Genomic DNA, 19,006 nt, shown 5'->3' with positions numbered 1-19,006 from the left:
ACTGTACCGTGACACGGGAATTTCTGCCGTGTCACGGCAGTCCTAAAATCAGTCCGGTGGCTTATTTTCTCTTCTCACAGTCAACTTCCTTCGATTTTTCTGAAAAAACGTATGTGTTCTACATGCGTCTTAGCCCCGGGGAATTTAAGCTCTATCAACCCAAAAACGCTCATGGCAATAAGGGTTCATCTGAGTCATTAAATTCACCCAAACCATGGAGTCGAGTTCGATTTCATCACGAACTCGCGGAGCCGCCCGTTGGCATACACCCTCAAGGGAGGCTGCCTTGCTAACGCGTCCAAACTCTTAACCATGGTACCCTTTTGACACCCAAAGCTTGACCAATAGTTGAACATAGATCTTGACTTTAGGTTGCGAACTTTTTTTGCATCAGCGTGCCTAAATGCTATGTGTTTGTTCGGTGCTAACCCTAATGTGTTTGCTCTTTTTGTTTGACCCATGACCGAGGGTTTTTATTCTCACATAGTAATTAGTACGGACTTAAAATCGATTAAAATCTAAAAAAAATCACAAAACTGACCTGGAACTGCGCACCGTGTCACGGCATGTTCTGCCGTGTCACGGTGAACAGTGCCGTGACACGGGAAAGTCTACCGTCTGACGGTAGACTGCACCGTGTCACGACAGTTTGCACCGTGACACGGTGCCCAGGAAAGTATCCTGTCAGTCTTGTTCTCGATTTTTGTGCGAATGCTGTGTCCAGTTTTGGGTCGTGTCTAGCTATACGGTCAAAACACGCGTCCATAACCTCACTTAATCACTCACATGTCGTGTTTACACACTTTTTTGCTTTAAGTCGTGCACCACTTTTTTGACCGTATTATAGAGAAAGTCTTGTTTTTATGTCTTTTTTTAAGTCGGATGGTATCCTCCCTTTAAAAAAAAACAAGCAACGTTTCAAAATTATTTGACCGTTTCAAAAAAAAAAAAAAAAAAAAATTGACCGTGACACGAGAATTTATCCCGTCTGACGGGAGAAGTGTCCCGTGCCACGTAACCCTTTAAAAAAAATAAAAAATTTGACTGTGACACGGGAATTTAAAGGAACGTGCGAAATGTGAGTAATTATTAATTAATTTAATTACTCTTATTTTATTTTCTTATTGCTAGTATCATGATTAGGTTATTTTATATTTGATTTGAATAACGCTATTATTGGTGAATTGCTTCCAATATTAATGTTTATTTTATTATATTTATGATCACCCTATTGCATGTTTAAAGGGAATATGTAATTGAAAATCACGCCTAATAAGATAATTTGGACAACCGGTTTAGGTTCCTTTTTAATCTTGTTATTTAATCAAGTGATCACAAATATTTTAGAATTATATGTTGCATTAATATTCAACCAATTTAGCCTAATAATAGTTTGGAGCAAATTGAATATTTTATTGTATGCCTTTGAGATCACATGAATGCTTTTCAATATAAGAATCGAGTAGAGGCCAATACGGGCGAATGTGACTCCATGACTCACTTCGTACCATCATCCCCGATCCTCCTTTCGTGGTTCCGAACCATATGGAGTTAGTAATCTCATGGATTATGAATGGGGTGTAACCTTCACGGGTCAATCGTTGTTGCCTATCGTTGTCCCTTATCGTGGTTGCCTTTTTATGATCCGTGAACGGTTTACAAGTTCCTTAAAAACTTGTTGGCGGCTCCGTACTTTATTTGTCCCTAATCGTTGTCCCTAATCGTAATGTCAATTCCCACTTCCTATGAGTGCCAAGCATATTCATAACATGCTTTTAACGTATGCGCACTTCGAGCGACGCCTACACTACCGTGCATCGCACGGGCTCTAGTCTAGTTGAATACTAATCCTATTCCTACTAGGTCTATACTTTTAAGGTGGAGCTTTTTTTATTATAAATACCAATGAATCATTAGGTGATCATACAATTAATTAGAAAATTAATATTGCCTCCTAAAAATGAGAACATGGATCTAAACACATAAACTCGAGGGATCTTGTGATTCTTGTCTGGTATTCTAAGCCAAAACATTCAAGGCGGCTTATATCGTGCGGATTTACTATCAATAGAGGGACTGCACTTCGGTCTTTGGCTCCCTTCGTATTTACAAGCATGTTTCAAAGGTATAATATTTAGTGTAGATTATGTATTTTAGTTAAAGTTTTAAATTATACAAAATATCGGGCATAGAGTTATTTCCGCGCTTGTAATTAAATTAAAGTAAAACCCAACAATTTCTTAATTGGCATATTCTAATTTTGAAGTTAAAAGGTACAAACTAGCTCCATTTTGATATATGTTTAAATTGGTTGGGAAAAACTTAAACAAATTACTTTTACTATAAGATACTCCGTAATTTCAAAATAGATCCTTTTTCATTATTGTGTTGTTAAATGGGACGAGAAGAAATTCTACCAGGAAATTAGTGGATTATCCATAATGCGTAAAATATCACAAAATTTGCTATCATCAACCTGTGTAAAAAAGTACCATTCAATAGAATGAACAAGTGGGACGTGGACCAAACTATATTGTACAAAAGCAATTATTGTTTGCAATTAATAATTACACAACGATTTTTCAAAGGTCGCTACTATGCCGTGTTACACAGTTTTTAGTTTGTCTTTGGACTGTCATTTGAGTCACAATCGCTAGAGAAAATTGTAAATTTTGCGAACAACTACCACAAAAGTTCCAACTTTTGCGAAAAACTACCTTTATCCTTTTTTTTTTTTTTTTGCGAACAACTACCACAAATTTTGTATTTGCTTTGTTACCACTACCAGTTAACGTTGGCCGTATTCTTGCCGTTTGTGGGGCCCACCTTTCGTCCTTTTCCCTCCAATAATAAAAGGTTTGGGTTTTAAAGTAAGGCAATTTTAGACTTCTTTACTTAATTTGACCCAAAATTACCCTAATTTGAACCAAATTACATGATTTAAACCTAACTTTAAAAAACCCCTATACTAACTTTAAAAAAAACCCTAATTCGTTCAATATACAAATAAATGAGCAATTAACCTGATATCATAAGAAAGATTAAGAAAATGAAAGAATATTGCTTGTTTTTTCAATCATAATAGCTTGAATTTGATCTCTAGGTGAGCCCCACAAACGGCAAGCATACGACCAACGTTAACTGTAGTGGTAACAAAACAAATACAAAGTTTGTGGTAGTTGTTCAAAAAAAAATAAAATAAAGGTAATTGTTCGCAAAAGTTGAAACTTTTACGGTAATTGTTCGCAAAATTTTCGAGAAAATTCAACAAGACGAAGTGACAAACAATAATAGTAGTGACTAGTGAAAGATAACTTTCAAAACTTAAATCATAGGTAGTAAAAGGACATAGTATATTAGTAGGACATAGTATATTAGTATGTTGTCTATTTGTTGGACAAAAAAGTGTGAAAATGGAGCACATGGTTAGAATGGTACAAGTACTTTTCCGGTATGTATTGGGAACTTGTGTTTGGGGGTCGGCACACTCCTATGTCCAGCCTAATCCCATACAACATTGCTTATGATTACGAACTCTTAATCAATATCTGATAATTTACTTGCAAAATATAGCATGAAAATATAGCATTATATTGACGTATGTAGTACTCTGTATAAGATAACACCAAATAAATAAATACAAAGTTTCATATGCGGCTGGCCTGCATCGTGCGGCCAGCCGTAATATATATATTGCAACAAAGGAATATTTTATATCTCACAAATAATATCCCTTTGTTGCAATTAACCATTAACAGAGGAAGTATATATTTTTTTTCTCTCTCTTCTCTATCTCCTATTCTCTTTCCTATTTTCTTCTTCCCACCTAAACACACCCCTTTCCTAAACTCTCCTCTCTCTCTCCTCTTTCTCTCTCCTATTTTCATCTTCTCTAGTTAGCCCACTCAAATTAAACAAGTTAAATGGAGCAGCAGTGGTAGGGGGTAAAGAAGCTCCTCGTACTCCGTTGCGGTCGAAAAACAAGCTAGAAGTTTTAAGGCCAAATTCAGCCATGAAAACTCCAGATTTAGAGTTTTATGACTGAATTTGGCCTTTTTAGCTACATTTTCAAGTGAAAATTCGAAGCCAATATTAATTTTGAGGTATTTGTTTGATTTAATTTTTTAAACAATTTTAATTAATTTCATAGTTGTGGGTTCAGTTTGGTTGGATCTGGGCTTGCTGATTTTTTTAAGCTTTGGTTATGGGTTTGGTTGGATCTAGGCGTGGTTCGTTGTTAGTGGTACGGGAGTTCGTGGTGGTGTGGTGGAGTTTAAGGTTTTGAGGAAGGCGGTTGAGAAAGGTTGGTGTTGGTGGTGGTTACGGTGGGTTTGGGTGTGAGTAAATGGTTACTAGGTCGGGGCTACTAGGGGTTACTAGGTTGGTCAGGGGTTATTAGGTCGGGGTTACTAGGTCGGTCAAGGGTTACTAGGTAAGGGGTTACTAAGGGTTAATAGATCGGCTAGGGGTTACTAGGTCGGTTACGGGTTACTAGGTCTGTTAGGGGTTACTTAGGGTTACTAGGTGAGGGGTTACTAGGTCGGGGGTTACTAGGTCAATCAGGGGTTACTGAGTCAATCAGGGGTACTTTGTCTAAGGGGTTAGTAGAGGGGTTACTTAAGTGGGGTTAATTGAGGGGTTACTAAAGGGGTTACTGATATGGCACCTTGTCGCACCGTGCGTTCAGCCGCACCAGAATCGCGTTGATAAATAAATTGTATATTGAGATTGATGCACTCAAAGGTAGTTTTTTGCTCATTTGATTATTTTTATTTATTTTAAATTTTAAGATTTCAAATTAAGCAAAAAATTGAATATTACCCTTATTTTTGTTTGAAAATTTTTTTACAAGATATTTTAATTTGAATATTATTAAAAATACTTTTTAAGGTTTTAAGTCTATGTACATATGTTACAACACAATTTACGTAGTAGCTTTTAGGTATTTTTTATTAATTTGACTTATTCAAGCAAAAAAAAAAAAAATGACTGTGGGCAATGTAGTGGTAGACTGGCAGGTGTAAAGTTTAGTGGTAGAAGTAACTTTTGTGAAAAGTTAATATTATTAGCTTTTGAAGATTGATAGTAGCTATTGGAATTTTTCTACTTTATTTTTAGAGTTTTACACTAGTCAATAAGTACTTTACCAAACATACATTCTTAGGGCTGTGCAGTGGTCCAAAACCGGACCGGGATCAGAATGAACCGGAATCGACTTTTTTGGGGACCAGGACCGGACCACAATTGGACCATAAATTTTTAATATTAATGATAAACTCATTGATAGAATTATTAATTAAGTATCAACCGGGACCGAATCAGAATTGGGCAGTAAAACCATAAAGTACGATGTAATTAAATTTGTAAACTTTGATACTTAAATAATATTTCTATCAATGAGTTTATCATTATATTTTTTTTTTACAATTTTTTTTCCAAAATTATTCAATTGGCCCAATTGGTACGGACTATAATTCTATCACAATTTTCCTTTATGACTACCCCCAAGCACTAGGGACCGGTATGAATTGGAAAGCTGGCATATTTATTGTGGTCCATAATTACATCCAATATACTACGAATATTAAGATAATGTCCTGGACTCAAACAAGCCAAGAACCAAAATGTGTAATCATCAGTGTGTGTATTAACTCAAAATTACGAGTATTAATATATTCAATTCATCATGGTGTCTGTCTTAATACTATTATTTTTGCTAGTTAATACCTCAAATTCGTTTCCAATTCTAGACTACACGAAATCAGATTGCTACAACTCATCATTATACCTTCTTAAAAGCTCGTATGACACCAATCTCAACAATTTGCTATCTAATTTGGTCTCCAAAATTTCTACTGCCAATGGTGGTTTCATTACACAAAAGCAAGGCTTAGAAAATCAAGAACCTACTTATGGCCTTGCCTTGTGTCGAGGTGACATTGATCGCGATGATTGTAACGATTGTGTTAAGATGGCTAGCGAGGAGGTAACAAGTGATGCGTGTCCGAGAGCAAGCCAAGCAATAATTTGGAAGGAAAGATGCATGCTTCGTTACTCTAACAAGTCCTTTTTTAATCTCCTACAAGAGCAACCCTACGAAGCGCTATACAACGTTAACAATGTGACGGACCATGTCCAAGATTGGATTAGATTGCTCCAGGATACGTTGAGTAATGTGTCGTCTATGGCAGCTTCCGCCAAGTCCGGTAACAAGTATGCCACTAAGGAGGAATGGTTTTCACCCATGAAAAAGTATTTGTACACTTTGGCACAATGTATTCCGAGCTTGACAATGGCGGATTGTAGCAAGTGCTTCAGTAAAGCTGTTGATCTTATTCCTAGCCTTTTCGCGCATGGGGGGATTGTGCTAACGCCTAGTTGTTTGCTAAGGTATGAAGTTTATCAATTTTATAGCTTAATAAGTTTGAGGCCACCACCAAATTCGAGCATAGCACCATCTACAGACATTATTGCCGGAACAAATCCAGGTATACATAAGTTTTGTTATGATGTGAAGTATATGGTGTTTTTGGTTTCAAGAAAATTTGTCAAAAACAATTTTTTAATTGAATCTTTGTGAAAGTTCAAAACAGTTGTAAAATGATTACAATTTTTTTTGTCGGTAAAGTAGCAGCTGATGCCAAATTTTGGCATTAACTTTAGGCTTTGACCCCCCGACGTGAGAGGCATGTGACCACCAAAACACCCTTTCAACCACCCAAACACTTATATAAACCATTTAACCTGGCCTCCTAAAAATCATCTAGCCATCTCTATGACCACCCGCTCACCACTTCAGGATTTTTAGTCATTTAAAATTCAAAATTCAAAAAATAAAGGATTTTTATTCATTTTATGGTTGTGTATATACATACTTTTCTTTAATCTAAATTTGAATATTAATATACTACCCAAGATAACATAGCATTACAAAATAATTCGGATTTATACAATGTAAATTGACTTTGTATAATAGGAGTGGTTAAAAGTGTAGAATAGTGTAATTCTCCTTAGTTGAGGCTTTCTCATTAATTCAATATATATAGGATTTACAACCTAATTATGAGATAACCTAAATTACACAAAGATATATTTTACAGAATATTCACAAGATAATATAAACATATTACCTAACACACCCCCGCAGTCGAAGCGGGAGGAGGTCGAATATTGAGACTGTCTCTGAAATCTAGGAATAGTTGGCGAGGTAACCCCTTTGTGAAAATATCCGCATACTGATATGAAGACGGAACATGTAAGACCTTGATCTCACCAAGAGCGACTTTATCGCGTACAAAATGAATGTCCATCTCAATGTGTTTGGTACGTTGGTGTTGTACTGGATTAGAAATTAAGTAAACGGCAGAGATATTATCACAATAGACCAAGGATGCCCGTCGAATAGGGCAATGTAACTCAAGAAGTAGGTTCCGGAGCCAACATAATTCAGAAACAATATTAGCGACACCTCTATATTCTGCTTCGGCACTTGATTTGGACAATGTAGCTTGTCGTTTTGCTGACCAAGAGACCGGATTGTCACCTAAATAAACACAATACCCTGAAGTGGAGCGTCGAGTGTCCGGGCATCCTACCCAATCGGCATCTGTGTACGAAGTAAGTCTCGTAGGAGCAGAACGGTAAAAATGTAGACCATGATCATAAGTGCCTTTAATATATCTGATAATACGCTTAAGAGCGTTAAAATGAGGTTCCCTAGGAGCATGCATAAACAGACAGATCTGTTGGACAACATAAACAATGTCAGGTCTGGTAAAAGTAAGGTACTGTAGAGCACCTACAAGGCTCCTGTAAAGAGAGGGATCCTTCATTAGCTCACCATCATGAGCACTGAGTTTCGCCTTAGTGTCGACTGGAGTGACAACCGACAACCGGCAACCGGCAAACATGTGTGGGAGCCTCGGGATTTACAAATCCCGGTGGTTGATGCATATAAACGGTCTCTTTTAAGTCTCCATGAAGAAGCGCATTTTTGACATCTAACTGATGAATAGGCCAGTCCCTACCCAAAGCAATACTCAAAACAGTACGAATAGTCGCCGGTTTCACCACAGGACTAAATGTCTCATCACAATCCACACCAACCTGTTGAGACTTGCCATTCACAACAAGTCTTGCTTTGTGTCTCTCCAAATCACCATTTTCCCTATATTTGTGTTTAAATAACCACATACAACGAATAATATTGACCCCTTCCGGTCTTGGAACAAGGTCCCAAGTATGCTATTTAGTAAGAGCATTAAATTCCTCATTCATGGCGGCATTCCAATTATGGTCAAGCATGGCTAATTTCGGGTTTTTAAGAAGTGGGGAAATAGAAGGAACCGTAATATGAGCTTGATATTTGGGGTTCGGCTTAAAAATCCCGTCTTTAGCACGTGTGGTCATAGTGTGGGAAGACCGAGAGATAGGCCGAGAGTGAGGAGAGTTGACCGGGGTGGGGCTCGGTAGTGAACCGAATTGAATTGAAGGTGAAATAGGAGAGTGAGGTGGGCTAGGAGGTGATATTTGTGGGCTAGACAGGGGGGTCCGCACAATTAGTATTATGTGCACCATGGTGCACCTAAAAATAGGTGCACCATGACTATACTTTTGAACATTTAGTAAAAAAAAGTTGAACATTTAGTAAAAAGAATATGAACACGTCACAAAAATTGAACATAAACATGCAATTTTTATGTTCATATTTTATCAAGAAATGTTAATTTTGTATACATTAAATGTTCAGTTTATATTACAAAACTATTGAATCATTACGAGTCAGTTCAAAATTTGTCTAACTCGTAATGATTCAAAATTTGCGATTGTTCAAATTTTTTTACTAAATATTCAAAAAAATTTATTGTTCATATTTTTTTACTAAAAGTTCAAAATTATAGGCGTGGTGCATTGCGATTGTTCAAATTTTTTTACTAAATGTTAAAAATTGTGATGTTCAGATTTTTTAACTAAATGTTCAAAATTCTTGATTGTTTAGATTTCTTTTACTAAATGTTCAAAAGTATAGGCGTGATGCATTACAATTGTTCAGATTTTTTAATTAAATGTTCAAAATTTGCGATGTTCAGATGTTTTTACTACATGTTCAAAATTTGCAATTGTTCAGATTTTTTTTCTGATTGTTCAAAAGTATAGGCGTGGTGCACCTAGAAATAGGTGCACCATGGTGCATCTTAAAATTTGCCGGGTCCGCAGGTGGCTTGCGGTTGAAGAAGGAATTCCGCGGCCCACCTGCGGAGTGGACTGTAAGTCCGTGGGAATTGGGGAATTAGTGGGTTTTGTGGGATTTTGTTGTGGGCCAAGTGTATTAGTGGGATTTGAAGGATTTTTGTGTTGGAAAGTTTGGCAGTGAGTTTGCATGAGCAAATTGTTACTGTCACACGAATAAAAAAAAACTCATAATCATTTTCTTTAAATTGCTGAAGGTTTGAGAAGGGGAATTGATCTTCAACAAATGTTACATGATGAGAAATAATTATTTTGTTTAATGATAAATCATAGCATAAATAACCCCGATGATTAGAAGGGAATCCCAAGAAAACACATGGTGTGGACCTAGGTGCAAGCTTATTAGGAGCGGTGGCACAAAGGTTTGGGTAGCAAAGACAACCAAAAATACGAAGATGATCGTATGTGGGCACTCGACGAAATAAGATTTCGGTTGGTGTTTTATTTTGTATGGTTGTGGAGGGAAGAATGTTAAGGATATATGCTACCATATGCACCGAATAAACCCAAAAAGAAGGTGGAAGGGAGGCATGAAAGAGAATGATTCGAGACATATTGTTAATTGTGCGTATAATTCTTTCGGCTTTGCCATTTTGGGAAGAAGTGCTTGGGCAAGAGAAGCGAAAGATCATGCCATTATTAGCACAAAAAGTACGAAAAGGAGAATTATCAAATTCATGGCCATTGTCACTTTCAAAAGTTTTAATGTCCTTTTCGAATTGGGTTTTAATATATGCTCAAAAATTGACAAGAATATTATATACTTGCGATTTATATTTCAACGGAAACACCCAAATAAAATGTGAGAAATCATCAAGCAAAACTAAATAGTATTTGTGTCCCAATTTCCTAAGAATAGGAGATGTCCATAAATCCATATGAATAATGTCAAATGGTGAAAAAGTAACGGAAGTAGAGGACTTAAAAGGAAGTCGTACATGTTTACCCAAAGGACAAGAATAGCAAAATTGAGAATTATTTCTCTTATTTCAACGAATGAAATTGTTTTTCCTAAGAAAATCAAAAACTGGTTCGCCGGGGTGTCCAAGTCTATGATGCCAAGTTGAAGGAGAAATAGCAGCTAGAGAGAGTTGACTAATGCCATTTGATGCGGAAGAGTTGGAAAAAGGATAGAGGTCCCCCACACTATTGCACCTCGCTAGAGTTGTCCCCGAATAAAGGTCCTTCACAGAAAAACCGAGAGGGTCAAACTCAACAGACACAGAATTATCACATGTAAATTTCCTAACAGAAATTAAATTCTTGATAATATTAGGAACATGTAAGACATTTTTGAGGGAAAAAGGTGGATTAGGTGAGGGAGTAGTGGTAGTGTCATAGCCATGAATTGGAATACGTTTACCATCACCAACTAAAATAAATTGAGGAGTGCTCAAATTAAACAGGTTAGAGAGATTACCCGAGTCACGAGTCATGTGAGAAGTCGCACCCATGTCCATGTACCATCTGTTGTCGGGAGGTTGGAGACTCATCGAACTGTAGGCTTGCCCCAAATCAGTAGGTGACATAAGTTGACCATAACCGGGTAGAGCTGGACCGGCATAATAGGCTTGAAATTGTTGAGGTCTGGGCCCCAACACGGATTGTTGTTGTGACAGGGTAAAGTCGTATCCCCTAATCAAAAATAATTACCTAATTCACTAACTAAAGTAGATAGGGAAGTAGGGTCGATCTCCACAGGGAAACAAGTCTTTTTACTCCTAATTAAATATTATAATCTAAATTATTTAAGTAACCAATATTAAAAGTTGAATATGAAACTAAACTAAAAAGAGTAGGAAAAGGGAGAAAATAATATATAAAAGGATCTAGGGTATAGGTTCACCAATAAATAATATTCCGGGGCAAAATAGGGTAATCAATCATTGACATTGCACAAATAACATGATTAACAGGCTCTCGCAATTTATTAACCAACATAGACCTAACAGGCTCTCGCAATTTACTAGGTCTAAGTTCTTATTGAAAATAGCCTTTAATATCAAATTAACATCTGCTCGATTCATCAATTTAATATTGCTATACTTTTACAAGCCGCAATTGTAAAACATTAAAACAATCCAATAAGAAATTATCATGCAATACCAACAATCAATAATAGTCAATCATCAATGCATCAATTAACCAGATTGTAAAGGGCTCTCGCTACTTATTACAATCACACAATTAATTTATCGGTATTAAATCTCATCTCTCGAATCTTGACTTAACCATTTATAAATTAACTTGCCTATTGAAACTAGACCTAAACATTAATTCTCATCTCTCGATTCTTGAATCAATATTGTCAAACTCATGCATAAAAGATAGGCCTAATCTAGTCACAGAGCATTAAATCAATCAATAGGAAATTAATCTAGCATTGATAAATAACAACAATAAATTTACCCCTTCATATTATTTATTAGATCCCCATAAACCCTAGAAATTAAACTACTCACACATAATTAGATATAGACTAAGCAAAGCAATAAAATAAATCATGATCAAAGGAATAAAATAAATAACTAAGATTAAGGGAAGAGAAATCGTCACCAAAATAAATCTGGAATTAATCAAAGAAATAAGAACAAAGGTTTTGGGAGAGAGTTCAGAGAGAGAAAACTAAGTAGAGAGAGAAAGTCTAAGAGAAAAGATTAAGAGAAGAAGAAGAAGATCCCCCAAAAAATCGTATTACGGAGGAGTATTTATACTCCGTACAAAAATCCTAAACTGAAACAAATTAAAACGACGTTAATCGTCTCCTAAATAAACACGCGCCCGATCGGGCGAGGCACCGCCCGATCGGGCGCGCCTTTTTTTCACCTCTAATAATAATCTCGCGCCCGGACGGGCGCGTCACCGGGCGCTCTTCCCGCCCGGCCGGGCGCGCCTCCGGGCGCCAGCCTTTTTGGCCGGGCGGATCATTTGGGCCAATATTTGGACTTCGATTGGGCTCCAATTCTTCGGGCCAATCTGGGTTTCCTCTTTGGGTCTTGAATACTCGGTCCAAACGCCCCGGTATCACCTCTACCGAGCCCTTAATCACCGATTCGATGGCTCCAACCGGCCCTGGGCTATAAAATCTGGTCGTGCTTCTCCAGTGCTCGTGATTGCTCCTAAATATCTCGGGAAAATACTCCAAAAGCATAAATCCCTGCAAAAGTCAACCAAATCTACGAAAACACTAGAAAACACCAATTAGTAATAAAAGTGGCTCTAAAGAGCCAAAAACACTACTAATTATGACCAAGGGACGGGGGTAAAATAATATATAAAATGGATACATCATGTTGATTGCCACAAAACTGGGCCTGCCAGTTGGGTAAGGACAGGGTGGTGAAGCCAACTGCCCTTGCTGCTGCTATTGTGACCAACTGGGCTGCCCCCTGTGAGGAACTTGCTGTTGGGCCGCTTGAGTAGGCCTAGTAGGCTATCCGTGGCTTTGTTGTTGCGAATTGCTGCTGGTGCCTCGCCCACGACCCTTTGCTTTCCCTTGCTTGGAGTTGCCGCGTCCACAACCTTTGCCACCCCTACCGCCGCCGCGCTGCTGGTCGGCCGCCGCGGGCTGGGTGGTGGTTGACTGTTGGGCTTGCGAGCTTTGGGCCATAAAAGCTTGACCTTGGTCTTTTTGCTTGTTCTTTCTAGTTTTGTAACACCCCAATAATTCTCCCATTTCCAAACCACTTACTTTAAATAAAAATAGAGGAGAACCATTGGCATCTTACCGCCACGTGTTAAAACGTTAAGGCTTTATCAAAGTATTGCAGCGGAAATCTAACTTAAATATTAAAATAATATAATTTAAAAAACCAATAAGTCAAAGCTTACAAATTGGAACCATAAAGGCCCTTCTTTAAAACCAAATCAATATTCAAAATCCCAAAACATAAATGAAATAGCAAAACATAAATAAGTTCAACACAAAGAACGAATACTCTCAATCACACCAATCCCTTGACAATGCGTATGTCAAATCCCCGAACTTCACATCATCAAGCTAACCTGTGCAATACTGCTCCCCAATAATACAAGTGTAATAATTGGATCATCACAGGGTCATTGAAAGGCGAAGGCCTTGACCAAAAGAAAACACACAAAAGCACGCAATCAGCAAAGCTGAGTACATACAAGCTACAACGCACAAAATCTAGCATGCTAAACTAGTTAAAGTAAATAAATATACAACTCGAATTCATTAATCAAGACTCTACACTTAAACAATTCAAACGACTCAACATACTTGCTAATAAATTCCAAACACTTGACTCTTTATACTTAATTTAATTAATTTTGTTTGGAGTAAGAAATAGACGAGGTTGTCCAATCCATCAAATCATTTTGGTCCTAAATGACCATTTAAAATAAAAGTTTAGCGCGATGCAAGAATGGGCGCGACTCCATTCTCACAAAGTTAGTCTAGGATCCCATCTAACTTTCATTATAAAATAAAAATGTAAATACCAAAAGAAAAGAGGACATGTTGATCAAACAAGCCTCGGAAAGCCACGGGCTACCACCGTGTACCCCAACCCATAATTGTCAATACTCTAGAAGTGTACGCTTTCTAGAGTTTTATTGCTCACCCATGTTTCACTTTATGTGATTACAATTTTAATTAATAGCCGACTCAATCAAATAGACCATACATAAAAATCATACATCAATTTACTTTTAATCTTATTAGGACAAGGGTGATCACATAACAAATTGACTTTTAATTTCATTAAACTTCTAAATTATCCAAATTATTGAACATAGTCAACTCACCTAGCCATTTCGGCTTAATCCACTTTTACTCAATATACTAAAGTCATGCTTGATTAATAAATCGAGTATGCTTGTTATCATGAAAAATCTCCTCGAGACGGGTCCATAGTTCTAGAGCGGTGGCACCCGGCTTAATTATAGTTTGGACTAGGTCCTTAGAAATGGTTCCATAGATCCAATTTTTTACAATTGCATCAAGTCTCTTCCAAGTTTCATCATCAATTCCCGCCGGTCGAGAAACCTTAGAGTCAATGTGGTTTTGAAGGTTGTAAGCACACGTTAGACATTGAAAAAGCTCTTCCCATGTAGCATATTGGGCTTCTTCTTGCTTGGTCGAGAGTAATGCTCATGAGGTTTTTGATGTGAACGGTGAAGGATGGATGGAATGTCTTTGAGGGAGGAGGAGGAGGAGGAGGAGGAGGGGTATCACCTATGGCCATGGAAGAAGAAGGAGAGGGCACGGTGATGGTGGTGCACGACTAGGGCACGGCTAGGGTCCTAAGGATCGATTAGGGTTTGAAAGAGAGAAAACAACGAAAAACCCTAAAAGGAATCTGATACCATGTAGAATAGTGTAATTCTCCTTAGTTGAGGCTTTCTCATTAATTCAATATATATAGGATTTACAACCTAATTATGAGATAACCTAAATTACACAAAGATATATTTTACAGAATATTCACAAGATAATATAAACATATTATCTAACAAAAAGAAGCCAAGACCGATCGTAAAAAAACGGGATGATTTACAGTAATCGTTTGAAAAATGACTACCATATTATTTTAATAGTATACAATATGATTGGTTTATTTTTTTTTCACCTTATAAAATGGTCACAATTAGTCTTATAATATCTACTATGCATACATATTTATTGAAAATTTTAATCCAATATATAATAATTTTTTTTCGAGAAACTATTAAATAAGAATAAAAATTACATAAATGTTGCTAAAAATTTGATAAACCAAAAAAATGTTGATAATACTATTTTATACCTAAAATTAAGTAAAATAATTAATTATCTAGAAAAAAAATATATCAATTATAAATTGTATAATCATGAAAACATTATGATAGTCATATTTCAAATGATTACTATCTTGGAAAAGTCAGAAGTAAAAGAAATATAGTATATAGCAGATTTATGTACTTAGTTACTACTTGTCTGGATGTGGGACAACACTTTCACTTACATGTAGGTTTTCTCATGGGCTCAACACTCCCCTAACATATGAGTTGTCCATAATATTGGCCCAAATCACAACACAACTTGGCTCTGATACCATGATAAACGAGCCTGGACCACACCTGTCACAACTGTCCACTTTATACGACCAAGGAGATTCCACCTCAAAACCATATGACAATGAAGGGAGTAGCCCCTTAGCCTTATAAAGTGGACATGACTTTCTCTTTTTTTCAATGTGGTATACACATCCCAATATTTCTCTTCACTTTTATATTCTTTTAATGTGGGACAGCACTTTCACTCACATTTGGGTTTTCTCATGGCTCAACAAATACCTACACTTTAAGCTAGTATACTTGATCAGGAAAGAAGAAGGCAACTGCAAAGAAAGTAGCTGTGGCGACCATTGTGCCGTTAGCGGTCATAGGATTGTTAATAACAACCATTTGTGTCTTTCAAAAGAAAGCAAAGAAGTACCCTTCTCCAGACGTTAAAAATGGTACTTATCCAATTCATTCACAGTCTGAATTTTTACTGAACTATGCAGAATACAATGAAGTTGGCAAATGTCTCACATATTGCTATATATAGTGCTTGATGATTTGATAACTGCGGAGTCTTTAATGTTCGATTTGAGGACACTCGAAGCTGCCACGAACAACTTTTCTAATGACAACAAGCTTGGTCAAGGCGGATTTGGCAGTGTTTACAAGGTAACCATTGGGTCAAGTGACTCAGGTCCTTCAATTCCTATGATTAGAATATATATAACGTACGGAATGAATTAGCTATCACATATTCACATTATTGTTTGAACGAACTAAGATACTCAATCTGTTTCTTTTTAAATGGATCACTAACAAATGTAGGGATAGATGGTATTTCTTTATGTGGAAATTAAAGTAAAAATGAAATACTACCTTCGTTACACATTATTTCCAACGGTTAGACATTTTTCCTTTAAACTTTATGTCAAATCGTTCAAATAATGTGTAACGGATGTAGTAGCTAGGTTGAGTGGGGAAAGTAGGAGAGAAATACTTATTTCGTTCTTTAGTGCAAAAATTACCATGTAACAAAATTTTACATATTTTTCAACAATACTATTGAAGAAAATTTGAAACCTCCAACAAAATTATATTTATGTATAGTATGAAAGGGGATATATACTTGATATTCTATAATGAGTATAGTGTAATAATATTTGTGATATTTACTTGGTGAAATTTATTTTTCGTGACCTCGTAACTGAATGCCTTTGTATCATAGGGAACTCTGGAAAATGGACAAAAGATAGCAGTTAAAAGGCTATCAAAGGTATCTAGCCACGGAGCAGAAGAATTCAAGAATGAAGTTGTATTAATTGCCAATCTTCAACATAGAAATTTGGTAAAACTATTGGGATTCTGCTTAGCAGGAGAAGAGAAGTTACTCGTGTTTGAATTTGTTCCCAACAAAAGCCTCAACTACTTTTTATTCGGTATGTTCAATATCAAACTAACTCTGATAAATAACTTAATACATACCCTTGTTCATTGTTAAATTTTTGTGTTCGTAATGATCATTAGCATAACTGTTAGACTTGTTATTGTAACAACGCAATTTATGTCACAATATATTCTGAATGAGTTTCATGAACACGTACTCCATGGAAATATAAAACTTGATCAGCCTTGGTAATTATAAGTATGTAACGCTATATTATGCATTTATATACCTTGTAGATGCACAAAAGCAGGGAGAATTAAATTGGTGTACGCGCTATGAAATTATACGAGGCATTGCTAGGGGATTACTTTACCTTCATGAAGATTCTCAGCCTAGAATCATCCACCGTGACCTTAAATCTGGAAATATCTTACTTGATGCAAATATGAACCCAAAGATTGCTGATTTTGGTTTGGCAAGAATCTTCAAGGTTGAACAAACTGTTGATGACACAAGCAGAATTGTTGGAACATAGTAAGTTTATTTATTTATTTACTTTTTCTTTGTAAAAACTAATTTTTATTTCTCGTAAAATAATTGAATGTCTCATTTTATAAAAATATTTAGTTTTCATAATATGTAAGTATTCCATAATAATGAAGAACATGAAAGATGTTTATTGCAACACTAAATAATGTCACATTTTTAAGGAAAAATTGGAAGACATAAGGCTTCATTCACTTTATTTTAAGATTTTTTAAGAAAGCAGAGCAAGTAATATCTTGTTTCTAAGAAATAAATATTACAATTTTGTACAAAAAATTATGTCTGTAGTAATTGTTTACATTGCCTTGTAGCGGTTACATGGCTCCAGAGTATGCAATGCATGGACAATTTTCTGTAAAAACCGATGTTTATAGTTTTGGCGTGTTAGTTTTGGAGATTGTTAGCGGTAAGAAGGTTAGTGCAAGATTCCATCCATCAACTGGAGACCTCTTAACCTATGTGAGTATAAATAATTCATCTATGCTACTTCATATTTGATTCAATCCAATTTCAAGCTAAATAGGAGATCAATTCAAAATCAAATTCATTCTCTTTATGACAATACTTTTCTTAGGCATGGAGAAGTTTAACAGAGGACAAACCCTTGGAATTCATGGACCCGACATTGAACGATTCATACTCGATGGAAGAAGTGTTGAAATCCATCCATTTAGGTTTATGGTGTGCGCAAGAGAACACACAAGCGAGACCAACCATGTCAACAGTTGTCCATATGCTCAATAATGGCTCTTCCATCAACACAATGCCTATACCTCAATGCCCTCGATCCTTTTTTCAAAGTAGTAATGAATCATCTCTTGTGTCAAGGTTAAGTCGACATTCAACGACAACAACGAGCAGTTCTAGTGCTAATATGTCAACACCATTTTCTGAAAATCAAGACACAGTTAGTGAGTTACACCCGAGGTAACACTAAGCTAGCTCACTGTTGAAGAGAAACCTTTAAGAATTTGCTTTGCGAGCTAGCAAGTTATGCGTTTAACTTCTTATACAAAGCAAAATATATTTTCCTTAACATATGCTTTATTTATCCTTTTGCAATTATGTTCTTGTATGGTATAATTTCCTAATATTTGTAGTTAATTAAAGTCTATATATATATATATCTATATTAACTAGTGGGTAGCTTGGGCGTTGCACCGGTTGCTACTTTAATTAGACCTTGTGATTATCAATTATATACATTTATTTTCTTATTTATAACATAGCTTATGATTGGCTTAGATGGTTAAGTAACTCTCTTTCTTAGAAAAGGTTGGGTGTTTGAATCCCCTTATCATTATTTTTTTTATATGAAGAAATATTATAGTTGATTGAGTAGTGATAATGTGGCATAATGTGAAATGGAGTAGGTGACGTGGCGTGGTGTACGTGGCACAACAACGTTCTTAATAACGCCTTTTAATATACTAGTATAGATATTCTTTTTAACAATGTTCAACAAGATTAGGTGATTAATGTTGTATGTAGTCTTCAATTAATGAGTTTTTGTGAGAATATTGTCCCACATAGAAAGAATATGAAACGTTGGTCTTGTTTATTAACTAGTGTGTACTATGTGTATTATGAGTTGTGAGCCGTTTTTGTGTGGGCTTGATCATGGGCTTACTAGTGAATAAATAGTGACCCTTATATTAAATATAGTAACTTTAATTTTAACATAGTAATCTTCAATTAAATTTGTGTGATTTTTAATATTGTTGCAAACTTGAAGTATGACGTTATAATCCTAATTTTAACCTAGTGACCTATATTATTCATATTGACTGCTATTTTAAAATTTTCATTAAAAAAATT

At 36.0% G+C, this 19,006-nt stretch overlaps 1 protein-coding gene across 1 annotated transcript; it reads left to right on the top strand.

Annotated features, from left to right (window-relative positions):
• Positions 1-5,584: 5,584 nt before the first annotated feature.
• On the top strand, positions 5,585-18,412 carry LOC145636176 (cysteine-rich receptor-like protein kinase 15). Its single transcript, XM_081687652.1, has 7 exons — positions 5,585-6,488; positions 15,579-15,713; positions 15,806-15,927; positions 16,484-16,694; positions 16,939-17,176; positions 17,500-17,647; positions 17,763-18,412. The coding sequence occupies exons 1-7, from the start codon at positions 5,687-5,689 to the stop codon at positions 18,117-18,119; spliced, it is 2,013 nt and encodes a 670-aa protein (XP_081543778.1). The 5' UTR covers positions 5,585-5,686; the 3' UTR covers positions 18,120-18,412.
• Positions 18,413-19,006: the final 594 nt, after the last annotated feature.

The sequence above is a fragment of the Chenopodium album genome, chromosome 6 (genome assembly GCF_948465745.1).
Source record: "Chenopodium album chromosome 6, dcCheAlbu1.1, whole genome shotgun sequence".
Classification (NCBI taxonomy): domain Eukaryota; kingdom Viridiplantae; phylum Streptophyta; class Magnoliopsida; order Caryophyllales; family Amaranthaceae; genus Chenopodium; species Chenopodium album.
The sequence above is the reverse complement of the archived record's forward strand: the minus strand, read 5'-3'. Positions and strand labels throughout refer to the sequence as shown.